The 18,567-nt window shown below is 52.0% G+C and overlaps 1 protein-coding gene across 1 annotated transcript; it reads right to left on the reverse strand.

The window, feature by feature from the left end:
* Nucleotides 1-9,891: 9,891 nt before the first annotated feature.
* Nucleotides 9,892-17,435, reverse strand: S1PR2 (sphingosine-1-phosphate receptor 2). The gene is made up of 2 exons (XM_043586484.1): nt 17,128-17,435; nt 9,892-12,389 (listed from the first exon to the last, which is right to left on the reverse strand). The coding sequence occupies exon 2, from the start codon at nt 12,345-12,347 to the stop codon at nt 11,289-11,291; it is 1,059 nt and encodes a 352-aa protein (XP_043442419.1). The 5' UTR covers nt 12,348-12,389; nt 17,128-17,435; the 3' UTR covers nt 9,892-11,288.
* Nucleotides 17,436-18,567: the final 1,132 nt, after the last annotated feature.

The raw sequence follows: 18,567 nt of genomic DNA on the forward strand, positions 1-18,567 counted from the left end.
CTAACTCACAGTTGGGTTGAGAAGGATAATACATGGGTGTTGTTCTAAGCCACTAGACTGTGGGGGTTTTGTGATACAACCATAGGCCATTGTTGCAAGGTTTCTGCATTTGCTGTTCCCTTGGTCTGGAAAGCCCTGCTGCTCCACACACCCACCTCTCCTGCTTGGAAAATCTTTAATCCATTCTTTCTACTTTGGCTCAACCATCACCTCCTTCGAGGAGCCTTTCCTGATCTCCCCCAGCCCAACAGATGTCTGTGAGGCTCTGAGAACCACAGCTCTTTTAGAGCCCTTGCCTTAGCTGGTGGTCACATATTTTGGGGGTGATGGTTTAGGTCAGTCATACCCCCCTATGCCCAATACCTAGCAAAGTGCCCAGGATATAGTTAGCACACAATAGAGACTCATGGAGGGGCACGTGGCTGGCTCACTCAGTAGAGCATGCTACTGGATCTCAGGGTGAGTTGAGCCCCACGCTGGGCATGGAGATTACTTTAAAAAGGGGTGTGGAAGGGTGCCCAGGTGAATAAGTCAATTAGGCATCCAACTTCAGCTCAGGTCATGATCTCACAGCTCAGAAGTTCAAGCCCTGAGTCGGGCTCTGTGCTGACAGCGCTGAGCCTGCTCTGGGTCTTCCATACCTCCCTCTGCCCCTCCCTTACCTCCCCTCCCCTCCCCTCCCCTCTCTCTTTCTCAAAAATAAATAAACATGCTTAAAAAGGGGAGCACTGTGGTGGCTCAGTCAGTTGAGTGTCCAACTCTTGATTTTGGCTCAGGTCATGATCTTACCACCAGGAGATGGAGCCCCATGTCAGGCACAGCACAGAGCCTGCTTGGAATTTTCTCTCTCCTTCTCTAGCTCTCTCTGCCCCTCCCCCACTTGTGCTGTCTCTCAAAATAAAAAAAACTTAAAAAAAAAAAAAGGGTTCATAGAACCCTGCATAGGTGAGGGTGTGATGCCTTTCCCCCCTTCCCCCAAACATTAAACGTTTAGTCTGCAAACATTCAGCAAAATGACAAATGTATACACCCTTTTATTCAGCTATTCTAGTTCCAGGAATTTCTCACAAGATTCACTCACATGTGCAAAATGAGAAGTGGACACAGCTATTCACTAAGCTTTGTCTGTAGCCAAGGACTGGAAAAAACCTAGTTCTCCATCAGTGAAATCAAGCTAAAGACGTATTCTATTCACACAGTGACAGATCTCAGCAACAACAACAAAAGGGATATTTTTCCATTTAATACTTTAGAGTTTTCTGTTTAATTGCTACTAGGAAAAAAAAATGTGTAGAACAGAATGCATAGTGTGATACGGCTTATGCAAAAAAGTGGCGAGAATTCTGTGTACTTACTTGTTTATACATAAAACCTTGGGAAAGAAACAAGAAATGGTTAACTTCCTGGAGATAAGGAATGTTAACTAGCAGGGTAGGAGCTTTGGGCAGGAAAAGGAGTTTTTCTGAAGATTTTTTTTTTTATTTTGCTTTTTCTGGAATGCATGTGGTTATTTATGTCAAATAAAAACAACTGGGAAAGCAGCAAGGAAAGGCTCGTGTTTTCAGTACACGATGCGGGACCCATTGGATGGTTAAATGGAAGAAGGTAAATCTTGATCCCTACCTCACACCATATACACAACTCAATTCCGGATGACTTCCAGGTCTAAATAGGAAAGCAAAGTCAAGAAAGTTTTTAAAATAAAACATACAACATCTTTGGGACTTGGGGATAGGCAATTGTTTAACAGGACATAAAGTGCATTAATCATAAAAGAAAATTTTAGGCTGGATTAAGAGGATTTTTTTGTCCATCAAAAGATATCACTAGAAGACAAGCCATAGATAGATGTTCACCGACCAAGGATTCCTATCTGCTATACACACAGAATGCCTTCAAATTAATAAAAATAATGGTCTGGAGCTTTAAGTGGACAAGAGCTGAATAGGCACTTCACAAAAGAGGATATCCAAATGGCCAAGACTCCTGTGAAAAGCTGCCCAACATGAGTCATCAGGGAAATGCAAAATAAAACCTCAATGCAATGTTAGCTTACACTTACACACACACACACACACACACACACACACACACACACACACACCAGGATGACTAATATGAAAAGAAAGGAAAAAGTTGCAAGTGTTAGCAAGACCAAAACTCTCTACTAGAGAAGTCCAAAATGGTATGGCCACTTTGCAAAATCATTTTCCAATGTCTGCTAAAGCTAAATGTACTCCTGCCCTATGACCCAGTAATTCCTCTCCTGGAGTAAATGCTTCTTCTATCCACCAAAGGAAACGTACAGAAATATTCATAGGAACTTTATTCGCATTAGCTAAGACCTGAAGACCACATCAACATCTAATGATAATAAAACAGACAGTTACGTATTATGCGATGGAATACTAAACCTAGGGGTCACAATTTTTTTTCTGGGAAGGGTCAGATAGTAAATATTTTAGGACAAGTGGGTCATAGTCTCTGCTGCGACAACTCAATTCATCCGTTGCAAAGAACAGCCCTCGGCAATTATGTAACAGAGTGAGCACAGCTATATTCCAATAAAACTTTATTTATGGACACTCTGAAATTTCAATGATCTCCTACTATTTTCACATGTCCCAAAATATTGTTCTTTTTCTCCCCAACAATCAAACGTTGTAAGAACCATTCTTAGCTTATAGTTTCCGCAAAAACAGACTGGGGGGGTGGGGCGTGGATTTGGCCTGCAAACTACAGTTTACAGAACCCTGCTCTTCAGTATTGAGAATAAGCACTCTTACTCCATGCAAAAATACAGACAAGTTTCAAAAACACGTGAGAGAAATCAGGCATAGAGGAGGACGTACCGCATGATTCTATTTATGTAAATCACTAGAGTACTTCTCCCCACTTCTCTAACCCACTTCAAGCTTGGGCCTCCTTCCTTCCTTCCTTCTAAGACACTCAAATCCTGCCTTGCCTCCCTCAGTCCACCGCAGCCTTCTTTAGCCTGCCTGAGTCCCATGGCTATCACCCATTATAGCCCACCAGACCCTAAAGGAAAACAGCGGACAGACCCTGGGGAATGACCCACCTCGTGGCGCACAAAGTGAAAGCACACAGTGTCCGCTCTAGAACTGCAAAGAAAATCTTCCTCGCCACACTGAGCAGGGATGAGAATTGGGCCTGCCCTGGCCATTAAATCAGAGGGACTTCACGTGAAACAGCTCCTTCCTGGAAATGACCACTAATTAACCGCAACTGCCTCTCCAAAGGCAATCGCTAAGTCATTGAAACTACCTGGCAAAGAGAGGTGACCAGACAGTCTCCAATTAGGGCACTGGGGGTGCCTCTAGAAGTTTTCTCACACCGGGGTGCCACGGTGGCTCAGTCAGTTAAGCATCGACTTCAGGTCATGGCCTCGCGGTTTGTGAGTTCGAGCGCCGCGTCGGGGCTCCATGCTGACAGCTCGGAGCCTGGAGCCTGCTTCGGATTCTCTGTCTCCCTCTCCTGCCCCTCCTCTCTCTCTCTCTCTCTCTCTCTCTCTCAAATAAACCAAACATTTTTTTTTTTTAAGTTTCCTCACACTCCCAACTGTAGCCTAGGAGTCTTGAACCAGCTCATCAAGCAGAAGGAACGAGGAGAGCATTTGCTTCAATCCGGGCACTGCTGATATTTGGGGCCGAATGATCCTTCGTTACAGGAGACTGTCCTATACGTTGCAGGAAGACCAGCCACATCCCTGACCTCTACCCACCAGACGCCAGTAGCACCTCCGCCCTCAGGTAGGGGGCAACCAAAAATGTCTCCAGACTTTGTCATACATCCCCTGGGGGTGTGGAACCACCCTGGATGAGAACAGGACAAAGTAATGGCCTTGTCTGAGCCGTATCTCCTCCGGGGCGGGGGGGTATCTTACAGCCTCCAAACCAACATTTTGAAAATTGGAAGTCACGGATGGGTCACATCAGGAGCAGCACAGGGTAAAAATGTAGAGTCCTGGGCCCTGGCATCAGATTCTTCCAGACCTGGTAGGTCCCAGGAAACTGTATTTTTCACAAGCTCCCCACTTGTGAAAGTTTAAGAACCAAAGTTTTCCCCAGGTTTATCGTGGCATCATCAATAATAAAAAATCGCATATATTTGAAGCGCACGACGTGAGGATTTGATACACGTACACACTGTGAAATGATTACCACAATCCAGCTAATTAGCATGTCCAGCCCCTCACTTAGTTATTATTTTGGGGTGTAATGAGAACACTGCTGTCCTAGCAAATTCCAACTGTACGATACAGTATTAACTACAATCACCATTCTGTACCTCAGATCCTCAGAACTTGTTCATCTTATAACTGAAAGTTTGTACCCTTTGACCAGTATCTCCCCATTTCCCCCACTCCCCAGCCCCCGGAAGCCACAATTCTACTTTCTGCTTCTGTGAGTTCCATTCTTTTAGATTCCACATATACACAAGATCATACGGTATTTGTCTGTGTCAGGCTTATTTCACTCAGCATGGTGTCCTGCGGGTTCATCCATATTGTTGCAAGTGGCAGGATCCTCTCCTTCTTAATTTTTGAGAGAGAGAGCATGAGCAGGGGAGGGGCAGAGAGAGGGGGGTGGACAGAGTATCTGAAGCGGGCTCTGCGCTGACAGCAGCAAGCCCGATGTGGGGCTCGGATTCACAAACCAGGAGATCGTGACCTGAGCCAAAGTCATGCCCTCAACCGACTGAGCCCCTCAGGCCCCCCGGGATTCCCTTCCTGATGGCTGAATAATATTCCATTGTGATTATGTATGTGTGAATGTATTTCTCTCACATTTTATATTATGTAATTCATATTTATAGATATATATGTAACACATATTTAGCACACACACAAACATATGTATATCTCTCACATTCTCTTTATTCATTCATCCTTTGACAAACACTTAGGATGTTTCCATATCTTGGCTGCTGTGAATAAGGCTACAATAAACATGGGAGTGCAGATATCTCTTCGAGGTAGTGATTTCATTTCCATTGGATATATACCCAGAACTGCGATTGTTAGACCATATGGTAGTTCTATTTTTAATCTTATAAGGGACCTGCATACTCTTTTCCATAATGGAAACTTTCTAACATTGGATTATATATTTATTTTTATGGACTGTCTCCCCTCCTAGAATGTAAGATCTCTGAAGGCAGGAATAAAAAAGAACACTCAACATTTATTTTGAGAAGTTGAGTTTCTTTCTCTCTTCTTCTTTTTTTTTAAGTGTCTTTTTTTTACATTTTATTTATTTTTGATAGAGAGAGACAGAGCACAAGTGGGGAAGGGGCAGAGAGAGAGAGGGAGACACAGTATCTGAAGCAGGCTCCAGGCTCCGAGCCGTCAGCACAGAACCTGATGCGGGGCTCGAACTCACAAACCGCGAGATCATGACCTGAGCTGAAGTCAGACGCTTAACCGACTGAGCCACCCAGGCGTCCCCAAACTGTGTTCTCAAGTGGCAGTACCATTTTACATTCGAAGTTGGGATTATTAATATATCCATTTTACAAATGAAGAAACCAGCAGAGGCTTGCCAGGTGATTTGTCCAAAGTCTGCTTGTGCTTTCAGTTGTTGCATTTGAGACTGAAATCTGATTTTTCTGATTTTGTAGTTTGCATCCTTAATACTTATGCCACAATCACCACTGAAAGTGAAACCTACCCACCCAACTTCATTTCCCTTTTTTTTGATAGCTTTAACTATTCCAGACAAGATATTCAGGGAAAGATCGTGACATCTTTTTTTTCAAGTTTTCATTTATTTATCTTGAGAGAGAGAGGGAGAGAATCTCAAGCAGACTCCATGCTCAGGGCGGAGCCGGATGCAGGGCTTGATCCCAGGACCACAAGATCATGACCTGACGGGACATCAAGAGTGGGAGCTCAACCAACTGAGCCACCCACGTGCCCCTGGTTGGGGAACTGATAAAGGTAGGATCAGGCTGATGGCATCTGAACACCCCATCAGTCTTTGTTACCAGCAAAAGAGAGAGACAGCTAGACATCATGTCTTCCTAATGGAAGTTTCCAGCTACCTATCAAAATTGAAACCAAAATACCAATCTTGAATCCGACAAGGAAACATATTAAATGACATAAGGGGCTGCCATCAACCCATACCAAACTACGGGAAACTCTCCAGGACTCCAGGACAAACAACCTGGTTTCTTCAACAAATGAGTTAGGAAGGGAGGGAGGGACAAAAGAAAGAAGGAAGGAAAGAAGTAAGGTGGGGAGGAGAAAGGGGGGAGGAAAGAAGGAAGGCAGGAAGGAAAGAAGGAAAGAAACGGGAAAGAAAGGAAACTGTTAAACCTGGTTAAACAAGGTTAAATTGGTTTCACAAGGAAAGCTTGTTAAAAGCATTATGGAGATTCATTACCCAAAGGTCATGAGGGGACTTTGTTTGGATTCTGATTCAAACAAGTAAAATGTTAAAAAAGAAAGCTGAGGGGCGCCCGGATGGCTCAGTCAATTAAGTATCAGACTTCGGCTCAGGTCATGGTCTTGCGGTCCGTGGGTTCCAGCCCCACATTGAGCTCTGTGCCGACAGTTCAGAGCCTGGAGCCTGCTTCGGATTCTGTGTCTTCCTCTCTTTCTACCTGCCCCCTCCCCGCCTCCGATCATACTCTGTCTCTCTCTCTCAAAAATAAATAAAACATCAAAAAAAAAAAAAAAAGCTGTGACAGGGAAATTTTAACGCTGATTGATACTTTTGATAAGTACAACCATGGTATTGTGGTTAAGTTAAAAAAAAAAAAGTGTTGCTTTCTTCTAAAGATAAAAAGTGGAGTATATACGAAGAAAATGATGTGATATCCTCCGATATTCTTAAAAATCTTCAGTGATGGGGCACCTGGGTGGCTCAGTTGGTTAAGCATCCAACTTTGGCTCATGAGATAACTGACCTATATTTTTCAAAAATGTCAAGGTCACAAAAGACAAAGAAAGGTTCAGAAACTGTTCCAGTTGAAGGAAACTAAAAAGACAACCAAATATAACAAGTGATCTGGGATTTTCTTCTGCTTTAAAGGTCAGTAATAGGACAATTGGTGAAATCTGATCAACATGTATAGATTCCTGATTTTGATTATTTTACTAAGGTTATATAAGAGAATGCTTTGTTCTTAGGAAACACGGTGAGGTATTTAGGTAGGTCAATGGACGCATGGATGGATGGAGAGAGAGAGAGAGAGAGAGAGAGAGAGAGAGAGAGAGGTAGATAGGAGGAGCCTAGACTGCTGGTAAGTGGGCATCTGTCCTTATTCAGGACCAATTTCCAAATCCTTTTATATGAGAGAAATCAATTTCTCTCTCTCAATTTAAGTTACTAATATTCTGTGTTTTCTGTCATTTGCAGCTGAGCCTAATAACTTGATATCATAATTAAAAGAAATATTCCAGGAGCGCCTGGGTGGCTCAGTCAGCTAAGCACCCAGCATCCCACTCTTGATTTCTGCTCAGGTCATGATCCCATGGTTCGTGGGATCAAGCCCTATGTTGGGCTCCCCGCTGAGCATGGAGTCTGCTTAAGATTCTCTCTCCCTCTCCCCCGTCCCTCTCCCTCCCTCGTGCGAGCACATGCTCTCTCTCTAAATTAAAAAATAAAATAAAATAAAATAAAATCACTTTTCTAAAAAGTTAAAATTCAGCCCCTGCATCACGCTGGCCACATTCCATGTGCTAGTAGCTTAAGGATCTGCATTTTACCAGGTTGTTCCAGGTAATTCTGATGCCCCCTAATATCCAACAGCCTCGGAAAGGAGAGAGGAGGTGAACATCATTATGCATCCCTGTGAGTTGGTCTGTTCTGTCCTAGGCTCCAAGATTTGAGAGATAGTAAATTAGATCTTCAGATCAGGAGGATCAGATGTGACTACATTTTTCAATCAAGGACCGCATGGGTTCAAATCCCTGCCCCTCCACTCCCATGCCGCGTGACCCTGGTCAGATTACTTGACCTCTCTGGTGCCTCAGGGTTTTTCACCTGTCAGAGCACCAATACCAGTCTATTCTACAGAGTACCTGAAGCCGTTGCTTCCCCTATTTTAGTTTCTTCACAGAAAATAAACTTGACACTACGTGAAATGGCCAGCATTTGTTTTGGCTTCAACTCATTTGACAAACATTTCTTGAGCACCTGCTGTGTCCTCACCACCGTTCTGAGCACCGGGGCCAAGCAGTGAACAAGACCTATACGAGTCCCTGCTGTCACAGAACGGGCATCCTAAAGGGCAGGTAGAAAATTAACAGGATAAAGAAGCAAAATGTGCTCCATGTCGGAGATTAGCAAAGGAAGCAGGCAGGACAAGAAATGTTTGCGTGGCCAGGGGCCTCACCCAAGGTGGTATTTTATGGTAGACCAGAAGGAGCAGAGAGGAGTCCCAGGCATATGTGGGAGAAGATGGGAAGATCATTCCAGGCAGAGGGACCAGCAGGTGGAAAAGCCCTGCAGTGGGAACATGCCAAGTACTGTTTAAGATGTGAGAGACACGGGGGCGCCTGGGCGGCTCAGTCGGTTAAGCATCTGACTTCAGCTCAGTTCATGATCTCATAGTTCGTGAGTTTGAGTCCTGCGTCGGATCCTCTGTCCCCCTCTCTGCTCCTCCTCTGCTCATTCTCTCTCTCTCTCAAAAATAGATAAACTCAAAAAGAAGTTCTAGAGACACAGTAATAAGACAGATGCAGTCTTATCTTCAAATGCTCACATTTTCCTGGGGGAGACAGATAAACTGACCTATAATCTCCTCCCAGGGGATAAGCTGGAGAGGGACTCAAAAGAGAAAAAAGATGGTCAAGACAGGCCTCTCTGATGACGTGGTAGTTGAACAGAGGCCTGAAGAAGGTAGAGAAAGCAGGTATATATCTGGGGGAAATCTTTGGACTGACTCTGGCCTGGCCTGTGCCTCTTTCTCCTCCCAGTTTTAGCTGGGGCTTGGGTTTCCAAAGGGAGGTTGTCCCCAAACTGTTAGAGGAGGGGAATCCTGATAGGGAGTGCAGACCTCAGCCTCTGGCTGCCGTCTGCCCCACTCCTTCCCCCCCGGGGCTGCCCCAGTGTTTGCGCTGGTGCTGGGGCGACCTAGGTGGGGCTCTAGCTTAGGGACTGGGTTCCCCCATCAAAGTTCCAAATCTATCTCCAAAGGAGCCGCTGGGCCTGGTGCCTCTGGGCAGAGGGGAGTGTCACCCTGGAGCTGAGCTAGGAAACCACCTCCCAGCTGTGTCCCATCTGGGTTTCTCCTGGTTCTGGGTGTGGCTGGCAGCCTGCACTCCCCACTCCCTCGGTGGCAAAGAGGGGGTTGAGGATACTCTCTGTGGCCCAGTGGTGGAGCTGGGAGGCTCATATGCAGACAGGCACTGCCCTAACTTGCTGTGTGACCCTGAGCAGGTCACGTACCTTCTCTGAACCCACATCGCCACGATCATGCCTAGTAACTCCCACCTCCTGAGGATTCACGTCTTGGAAAGTGCTTGATGAAAAGTTACCCGTTCCTTTGGGGAATACTGAGGCCTGGAAGGTTATCTGGGCCCGTGTCCCCCAAGACCATCCCTCAGGGAGGAACATGTACTTGGGATGAAGTAGGGGACCTCCCTAAACACGCCAGGCTATCTTTAAAGGGAAGCAAGAAGGCCTGGAGTCTAATTAACCACTGGGAGGGGCCAGACAGATGCCTTAGGGAAAGGTCAGCATTTACCCGAAGCCACTGTAATCCTGGCTTGGGTGGGGTTAGGGGTTGGGGCACAGAATAGGAAAGCCGGCAAAGTAGGAGTGGCCTGGATGGCAGCCACCCCCCCATCCCATCCCCCCTCCAGCCACGGGGTGCTAGTGGGATGCTGCCTTAGCCCTAAAAAGACAACCACCACCAGAATGAGAGATTGAACCGTTTATTGGCCTGGGCCTGGATCTCAGGCATGGGGGGCATCTGGGGAGCTGTACGAGGGGAGACAAGCCCCCAACTGGCTCCTTGCCCCCCGAGACCCCCTCCCCAGCCTTTGCATTCACGAGAAATCACTTTGAGGCGTGAGGTTTCCTTCCCCGAGGAGAGCTGTACCCCAGCTCTCAAGTGGGGAGATGAGCCATTAATTACAAAGGGGTCTGTGCAGGGCCAGATCCCTCTTTGGCAGCTTCAAAACAGACACGAGACGACAACAGCATCCATTCGGGGGGAACATGGTGGGGAGAGCGGGTCACAGATACCACACACGCACACAGACACACATAAATATACATTTGTACCGCAATGTCCCTTCCATCTATCCATGGAATTTAGTAAAGTCCTTCTGGGGCAGGTGAGGGGAGAGCATCGCACAAATGTCCTCGGCATGCCCACCCCCGTGCTCCTCCGTACGAGACAACTCGAAAGGAGGCATAGTGGGTTCAAGGTTGCCCCGCCCCAGGAGATCCAGTACCTCCACTGGGCTGGAGGTGGGAGTAGTTCTGGGTGGTTGTTTTTTCTTTTCTTTTTTTTTTTTTTGGGGGGGGGGGGATCCTGTGCAAACAGTTCCCCTAGAACTTTCTCAAGTTCCACCCTTTCCCACCAGGAGGCCCAAAGCCCTCCTCAGCTCCCCCAGACCAGTTTTTCCAGCCCTCGGTGATTCCTCTGTGCCCCAAATAGTGCAATTGGCCGATGAGGTCTGAGAACGGCATCCAGCCCCCCCTCTCCACCCCATGGTTTCCCAGCATGTCATGGAGAGAGAGAGGAGAAAAGAAGAAGAGGCCAAAGTGGCAGCTGGTGACATTTGGGGAAGCTGTGGATTTGGGCTTTGCAACTGTCAGCCGGGGCCACCCAGGACGGTCAAGGAGGAGGCCTCTGGCCCCTGGGGCAATGGTTCTGGGGGAAGTGGCCTAAGGTTGCCAGGAGGTGACAAGGGGGCTAGATTCAGAGAGGGGAGCCCTGTACAGGGCAGAGGGTCAGATGGTCATGAAATGTTGAAATCCCTTGTAAGGGGTTATAAGTGGCTCCTGCCCCGAGCTCCCCCTGAGTGCTTGCCTGCTGTCACCCAGGCCCCTTCCAGGTCCCCCAGTCCTCCCCACGATCCAGTTCTGAAGGGGCCACACCAGTTACTGCACTAGCCTCTGACCCTGCAGCTCTGCCATCCGACTGGCTGGTGTCTCAGCCGGCCAGCCCCGGCGTGAAGTATTTTCAATACCACCCAGGTCTGTGGAGCGGGGGCATCTTGCTTGGCAACCCCACGTCTCTGTCCAAGGTCACCCGGTGTCTCTCCACGGAGCCCTCTGCCATGGCCTCGTGGCCCACTTTACCCCTCAGACCATCGTGTTGCCCTCCAGAAACGTGGGCGACGTGGGCATGTGTGTGCCCCTCTCTAGCGAGCTGGAGCTGCGGAGAGGCAGGAGGCGATGGCCCGGGGTCCCGCCCCGCCGCCCTTGAACGCCCGCCGCCCGCCGGCAGCACTGCAGCGGCCGCAGTACCTCCCGCCGCAGGTCCCGGCTGCGCCACGTGTAGATGATGGGGTTGAGCAGCGAGTTCAGGGTGGCAAAGGCAAAGAAGTAGTGGGCCTTGTAGAGGACGGGGCAGGACCGGACGGGACAGGCATAGTCCAGGAGCAGGATGCTAAAGGCAGGCAGCCAGCAGACGATGAAGACACCCAGCACGATGGTGACTGTCTTGAGCAGGGCCAGCGTCTGTGGGCCGGTCACGTCGACGTGGCTGGAGCGGACCACGCAGTAGATGCGGACGTACAGAGCGACGATGGCCAGTAAGATGACGGAGAAGATGGTCACCACGCAGAGCACATAGTGCTTGGTATAAAGCGGCAGCACGGTGGAACAGGCCTCGAGATGGCCCAGGCAGTTCCAGCCCAGGATGGGCAGGCCTCCGAGAACAAGCGAGATGAGCCACGAGGCCACGATGAGCAGCAGCATGCGGCAGCTCTTGTCGCTGCCGTAGAGCTTGACCTTGGCGATGGCCACGTGCCGCTCAATGGCGATGGCCAGGAGGCTGAAGACGGAGGCGGAAAGGGTGATGAAGGCGGAGCCCTCTCGGGCAAACCACTCCAAAGGGGTCAGCCCCAGCGTGACGGGGCCTGAGAGCAAGGTATTGGCTACAAAGGCCACACCTGTCAGCAGGTCTGAGGCGGCTAGGTTGCCCAGGAACAGGTACATGGCCGAGTGGAACTTGCTGTTGCGAGCGACAGCAATGAGCACCATCAGGTTCTCCACCACGATGGTGAAGCAGATGAGGACGATGATGGCCAACGCCACCCAGCGGGAGGTGGTCTCCTGAGTGTCCAGCGTCTCCTTGGTGTAATTATAGTGTTCCAGGACCTTGCTGGGGCTTAGGTACTCTGAGTACAGGCTGCCCATGGTGGGGCTCAGTGGCCAGCCAGGGCCATGGGGCTGTCAGAGCTGCAGAGGGAAAAGACCAACAGACAGGTCAGTGTTGTGGCCGCTCCCTGGGCTCTGACTCCAGGTGGACGCGGTGTGAGTCCCAGCTTCCTCACTTCTCACCGAGTGGCCGTATGAAGTCAGGATTACCATCGTCCCTGCTTTACCAGTGGGAAACCCAGAGAGGTCAATTCGCTTCCCGTAAGTCTCAAAGCTAGTAAGTCTCCAAGTGGCAGAGCCGGAGACCCACTCCAAAGCCTCTATAACTTCTAGGCTGCACTGTCTTCCAAAAAGAGCAGAAAGTCCCCCAAATACAAAGTGAACTTCCAGAACCCACGCTCACCCACCCGGAAAGTGAGCCTTGGGCAGGGCTGGGAGGGCTTGTCTCCTTTCCAGAATACACTAGAGCCTGGGGCTTCATGCTGCCTGCCAACCTGGGTCAGCAAGATGCTCACTAATAGCACCGTCCCCTGCTCATTACCACCCACAGCCCTGGATTTCAGGCTGGGTCTGAGCCTTGAGGCCATGGGTGCTCCCAAGATAAGGTCTTGGGGAGACACCAGGGCGGCCTGAGGTTTAAGCATCTCAGAGGTCATGGCAACTTCAAGGACAAAGACCTTGGAGGTAATCCAGGAACCGCACTCCACCCGACCTGCTGTGGGACCTTGGGCAAGTCACCGAATGCCCGGCCTCTCAGCCCCAACGTCCTCATCTGTGCAATGGGGAGAGGAAAACCTACTTCATAGGGGTAATGGGAAAATCCTGTCGAATGGTACATGAAGCACCCCCTAGCACATAGCAAGCACTCAATAAATATTAGCTAATATATTAGCTCCCTTAGGTGCCCTCCATCCAATCTTTTAGGAAGGGATGGAGACTGAGCTACAGGCCAGACTCCCAACATCCTGTTCTCATCAGCACCATCTAGCCCTGCCCTGCAGAGGGTCCCAGCGGGGTAAGCAGGGCACTGGCACACCCCCCATCCCCAGCCAGGATGAAATCCAGATGTGAGGCCCCTGGAACAAACAGGGTGGAGTCCTCACTCCCCAGTCACATCCGGTGTGGGAAAGGCTGGGAGGGGGTGATGGGATGGGGGAGCCACAGGAGACCAGTCTGGGAGGTCCTGGCTGGGAGGACCAGGCAGCTGCTGCAACGCTCAAGTCATGTGAGCCGAGGAGGGGGCGTGCAGCCCTGCGGGGAGGGGGCTCAGGGGAAGGGGGGGACCGGCATTTATTTCCATGAAAGCCTGAGTCACCCCCGTCTCAAAGAAAACTGATCCATGGGGGGAGGGGGCGGGAAGAAGCGTGGGCAGAGGATGAGAAGCCAACATCATGGCCTCCTCCCAGCTTGCTGGCGGGGGGGGGGGGGGGGGGGGGGATGTCTCAGAGGAGCTGGTGCTGTGTCTGTCTTTAAGGAGGGGAGCCAGGAAGAAGCTCCAGTCTTTAGCTGATGGGGGAGGGCGCAGGAAGAGCCCGCCCTGGGTCCCTGGAAACATGCCGGGCAAGGACCACGTGCGCTCCAGGAGTACCGTTCCAGAAAAAGGCTGGTTAGGCCGGTTCCTAGTGAGCCTGGGAACTATGGGGGGCTTCCGGGGTCACTCAGCCATCTCAGTCCTCGGAGGGGGCGTCCTGGCCCCGGGCCTGACAGAGGCAGCTGCTCCCCCTGGGTAAAGGGGCATCCGTCCTAGTTTGGAAACAGAGAAGGGCTTGTGCGCATCCCCGGAGACTGCCGCCCCGCCCAGATCGCCACACAGAGGCCCCTTGTTCCCCTGACGGACCGGGCCCTGGGCGCCCCGATGCCCTCTGCCCGATGCAGGCTGCAGCCGGCCGGGAGCTAACTTGGCCCTGGCCTCGGCCTTACTGGACCGACCTTCGGGGCAGAAACAGCCGGCGCCCTGATTGGCTTGTTTTCAATCCCAGGGCATTGAGCGATTCGCCAACTGGCCAGAGCTTCCCGTCCTCGGCATTTGATTGGCCCAGTTGGGGGCGCCCTAAGGGAAGCGCCAGTGAGCAGTCCTTCACCGGCCAACGGCTTCTTTCAGAAGACAGAGTTAAGGCTGTGGACATGTCTCTGGGGAGAGTGTGAAACGCGGCCTGACCGCAGGGTCACGACAACCAGACGCCCCCAGGCTGCCCTGGCCTACTGGGCCCCTCCTAGGATTCGTGATTGGGAATCAAGGGCCCGTTGCAGGCCTGGGAAACACCCTTGCGGGTGGGCAAGAAGCCCAGGGTGTGTCCCATGGCCACCCCCTCCACCCCTCCCACACATGGGGCCACCAACCCTCTCTGGCAGCCAAGAGGAAGATTTATGGATGCTTCCTGGAGAATTGAGAATTGGGTTCACTCCTCACATCCCAGAGACTGACCAAAAAGTCTGTCTTCTTCCCTGGGGGGAAGATTGGCAGTCTGCACACTCACTGTCTGCAGCCCCAGGAGACCATCAGGGCATCCTCAGAAGGAGGAGTAGCTCCTCTAGTCAGAGAAGGGGAAACGGAGGCTCACACTGCCTTCCTCTTCTCATCTTCCCCACTAGGACTTCGCAGAAGACAGAGAGAGCTTAAAGCAGGTCCATGCTTTCCAGAAAGAGGAAGCAGAGCCTGGAGGTTGGGACTGACAGGAGAGTCAGCCCTAGGCAGATACAGGCCTTGGCTGTTTCCCCTCCCTGTGTCTGGCTCCCAGACCCGGCTGGCTAAATACAGGGCCTGTCTCCTGCTCACCTTCTCCAAGGCAGCCCTAACTTCCTCCCAGAGGCTCAGTAGGGGATCGCTGGGCTCAGAACCTGGGAATGGCCAGGCCTGAAATGGAATGAGAGGGACAAGTGACAGAGTTTGGAGGGAAGGGAAGACAGACCAAGACTGTTCAGGGGGAGATTAGAAAAGAGGAAAGACAGAGAGGAAGCCTCAGAGGCTTCCAGGAGTCCCTCCTCCAAGTTCCACGGAGGCAGCTTACAGTTCTACTGTCATTCACTGATCCCATGCCACTTGCCCTGGGGCAGAGCCCCCACCTTTTCTTTTGGTTTCCCTTCTGCAGTCAGGCCCACCCTACACTGCCATTCTCCATGCAGCAGCCAGGGGGAGCTATCTAATTTACAACTCCAGTGCAGGGTGTCACTCCAACTTCCATATTCTTCTATGGCTCCCCATTGCCCAAAATGGCCTGGCCCCTGTCCATCTAGCCTCCTCCCACTCTCCCGCAGGGCCACCCAACTCCAACCACAGTGGCCTCCTGGGTGCCATCCCTGCCAATCCTTGAATGACTGTCTCCTCTTTCAGGTTTCAGTTTCAAGGTCACTGGCTGGGGGGGGGGGGGGGGTCGCCTCAGACCGTCAGTCTACTATAGCCACTTTCCCCAGGGCCTTTCTATTGCAGCATCTTGCTTTATCTTCACACAACTTGCCATTTTCGGATATTATTATTGTACCTGTTGTTTTCTGTCTGGCTTGCACGGTAGTGCACGAGTGTTGGAGGCCAGCGACCAAGTCTGTTTTCAGCCCCTGTGGCATGATGCTTGGCATACAGAAGGTGCTCACGAAACGTGCCATACAGAAGGATGGATGGATGGATGAATGAATGGATGGATGGATGAACAAATGAACAAAGCCCCGTGGGCCCCCGAGGGTAGAGGCACCTAAACTCAGCTGAGTCGCAAACAACAGCAAAGGCTGGAGACGCCTCTGGTCGCTGGCAGCCCCCAGACTAGGCGAAGCCCAGCGCGTCTCCGTGGAGACAGCGACAGGACCCGCCCCCGCCCTCGGGCTGCAGTCTGGCCTCCTTATCTGGCGGTGGAATGCGCGGTATCTACACTCGCTCCCGCCGGGGCCGCGCCTCCTCTCCCGCGACAGCCACACGCGAGGAATCCCTACATCTCCCGTGGGGGTGGGGAACGCCTCTCCCCCCCACTCCCCAAGGAGCTTCGTCTCGGTATTCCCAGAGGGCTTAGGCGCGGGGAGGAGGGGTGACCCCAGCTGCAGCCACACGGCAAATACCGAACCGCCGTCGCGCCAACGCGGGGGGACCGTGGGCTCAGCGTGGCGCCCGTTGTCTCTGACTAGGGCAGAGTCGGGGAGGGTATGGAAATCCCCGGGTGAGTCAACTCGTGCCGGAGGAGGGGGCGAGGTTCCGACAATCTGCTGGGCCCGGGACCACGCGGGGTCCGCGCCACGCGCGTTCGCACCGTCGCCCCATCCCTGGGCCCCAGGAGAAAGATGAGGCGACGGAGCCACGCAGTCACGTTCCCATTCCTTCCAGAACAAAGCCACGCCCCCGCGGGGTGACTGAAGAAGACGGACTACTCGGGGAAACTGAGGCACCGAGGCCGACCGGCAGGCGGTGGGGCAGACTGCCCTCCCTGGGGACTCCGCCCCTCGGCTTGGAGGCTTGCACCTTTCGCTCTCGCCCGGCGGGAGTCAGCCAGGAGGAGGGCCCTCCCCCCTCCCCCCATACGCACTCCCCGAACCCCTCGGTTCTGCCTCCCAGTGTCCGGCCTAAAGCGCTCGGATTCCGCCTTCTGTTCGGCGCCAACTTCCTGCCGCTGAGGAAGGCGGGGAGCTCAGTCTGGGGGTTCGCGGCGGAGGCTGTAGGGGCGGCCCGGAGTCGTGGAGAAGGTTCACAGTGACCACTCCCTCCGTGCAGCAGGAGCACGGGCGGCGCGTGCGCGCCCGGCTGCGCCCCCAACCCCTCGCCTGGCCCCCCCAGCTCCGACCCTGCGACTCCCGGGCCCCGGGCTCCGTCTTTTCTGCTTTCCCCTCGCCCCGCACTCACCTGGCTGGGCAGGCCGGGTCCCTGCTCTGGCCGGAGGGGCTTCGGCGTCTGCGTCCCCGGGACGGCATCGGCAGGGGCTGGGGCTGCCTGCCGGGCTGGGGCTGCGTCCCGGGGCTGGGGACCTGGGACGGAGGGGGGCGGGAGAGACACCGCCTCGGCCCCCCACTCGCCCCGCCCTCCTCTCCTCCCCTTTCCGGCGGCGGCTAAATGAATTCCAGCTGTGGTCGGTCGGGCCCGGGCGCGCGCTGGGGACGGCGGGGGAGGCGCGCGGGGTCCCTTTGTTCGCCTCCCCCACCTCTCGCCCTGCCCCTCCCAGCCCCCAACTCGTGAGAACCTGCCGGCGTATGACGTCACACGACTCCGTGATGTCACGTTTCTCCTGGCCAGGTGGCTTCAACCTGAAACAACTCTTTGATTCCAGATATACTCTTGGCCCGTTCCTTGGGACCTTGGAATTGGAGGAGAGCATGAGATCCCCTTTACGCAACAAGGAGCTACTGAAGCACCTTTGTGTCGATGCAGCAAATGGGCATTATGCGCCTACTCTGAGTTCCCACAACAAATGGTCAAGTTCCTACTATGTGCCACGCCCTGCCGCAAAGACAGGATTAGTTTTGCCTTGATAAGACCTCAGAATTCAGATAAGACTCCTAGAAAACTCAGAGCACCCACCAGCCTATCTACCCTACCTCTGCCCTTGCTGTGGTCAACCAGCGAGGCAGGCCCAGATTCATCAGAGTGCTCGCCTTCATGGAGCTTATGTTCAGGTGCAAGAGACAGCCTTGTAGGAGGCTACTATTTGTGAAAATGTGTATATAACCTTCCTATATGTTTATTTACCAGATAACATTAAGCATTTGGCTGGTATGTGCCAGATACTGTTCTAAAAGGCTGGAGATGTATCAGGGACAAACCAGACAAAACTCCCTGGAGCTGATGTTCCACAACCTGTGCTCAGAATATCCAGAATATTGCAGGCAGAAGAAACTGGTGAATTTCCTGGGAGAGGAAGTGAAAGATGGGGATAGGGCACGGGAAGGAGGCTGCTTTCATTCTATGAACTTTTGATTTTTGATTTTTTTTTTTAATGTGCACATGTGTCCAATGCCAATAATAATTGACTGCTATAGGGGTGCCTGGGTGGCTCAGTCAGCTTAGTGTCCAGCTCTTGATTTTGGCTCAGATCATGATCTCAGGGTTGGTGAGGACAAATCCCACCTCCAGCTGCGCACTGCACTGACAAGGCCGAGCCTCCTTGGGATTCTCTCTCCCTCTCTCTCTCTCTCTGCCCTTCCTCTGCTTGCACACAGGCTCTCTCTCTCTCTCTCTCTCTCTCTTTGAAAGGTTCAGGGCACTTTCTGTGTGTATATCATACTTCAGTAAAGAATGTTGAAGTGCAAAATAACAAAAAAGGATCTCTGCACTCCTGTGTTCATTGCA

Source organism: Prionailurus bengalensis, chromosome A2, assembly GCF_016509475.1.
Source record: "Prionailurus bengalensis isolate Pbe53 chromosome A2, Fcat_Pben_1.1_paternal_pri, whole genome shotgun sequence".
NCBI lineage: Eukaryota > Metazoa > Chordata > Mammalia > Carnivora > Felidae > Prionailurus > Prionailurus bengalensis.

Coding starts and splice junctions, on each gene's coding strand:
- S1PR2 (XM_043586484.1), bottom strand. CDS start 12,347: ATGGGCAGCCTGTACTCAGAGTACCTAAGCCCCAGCAAGGTCCTGGAA.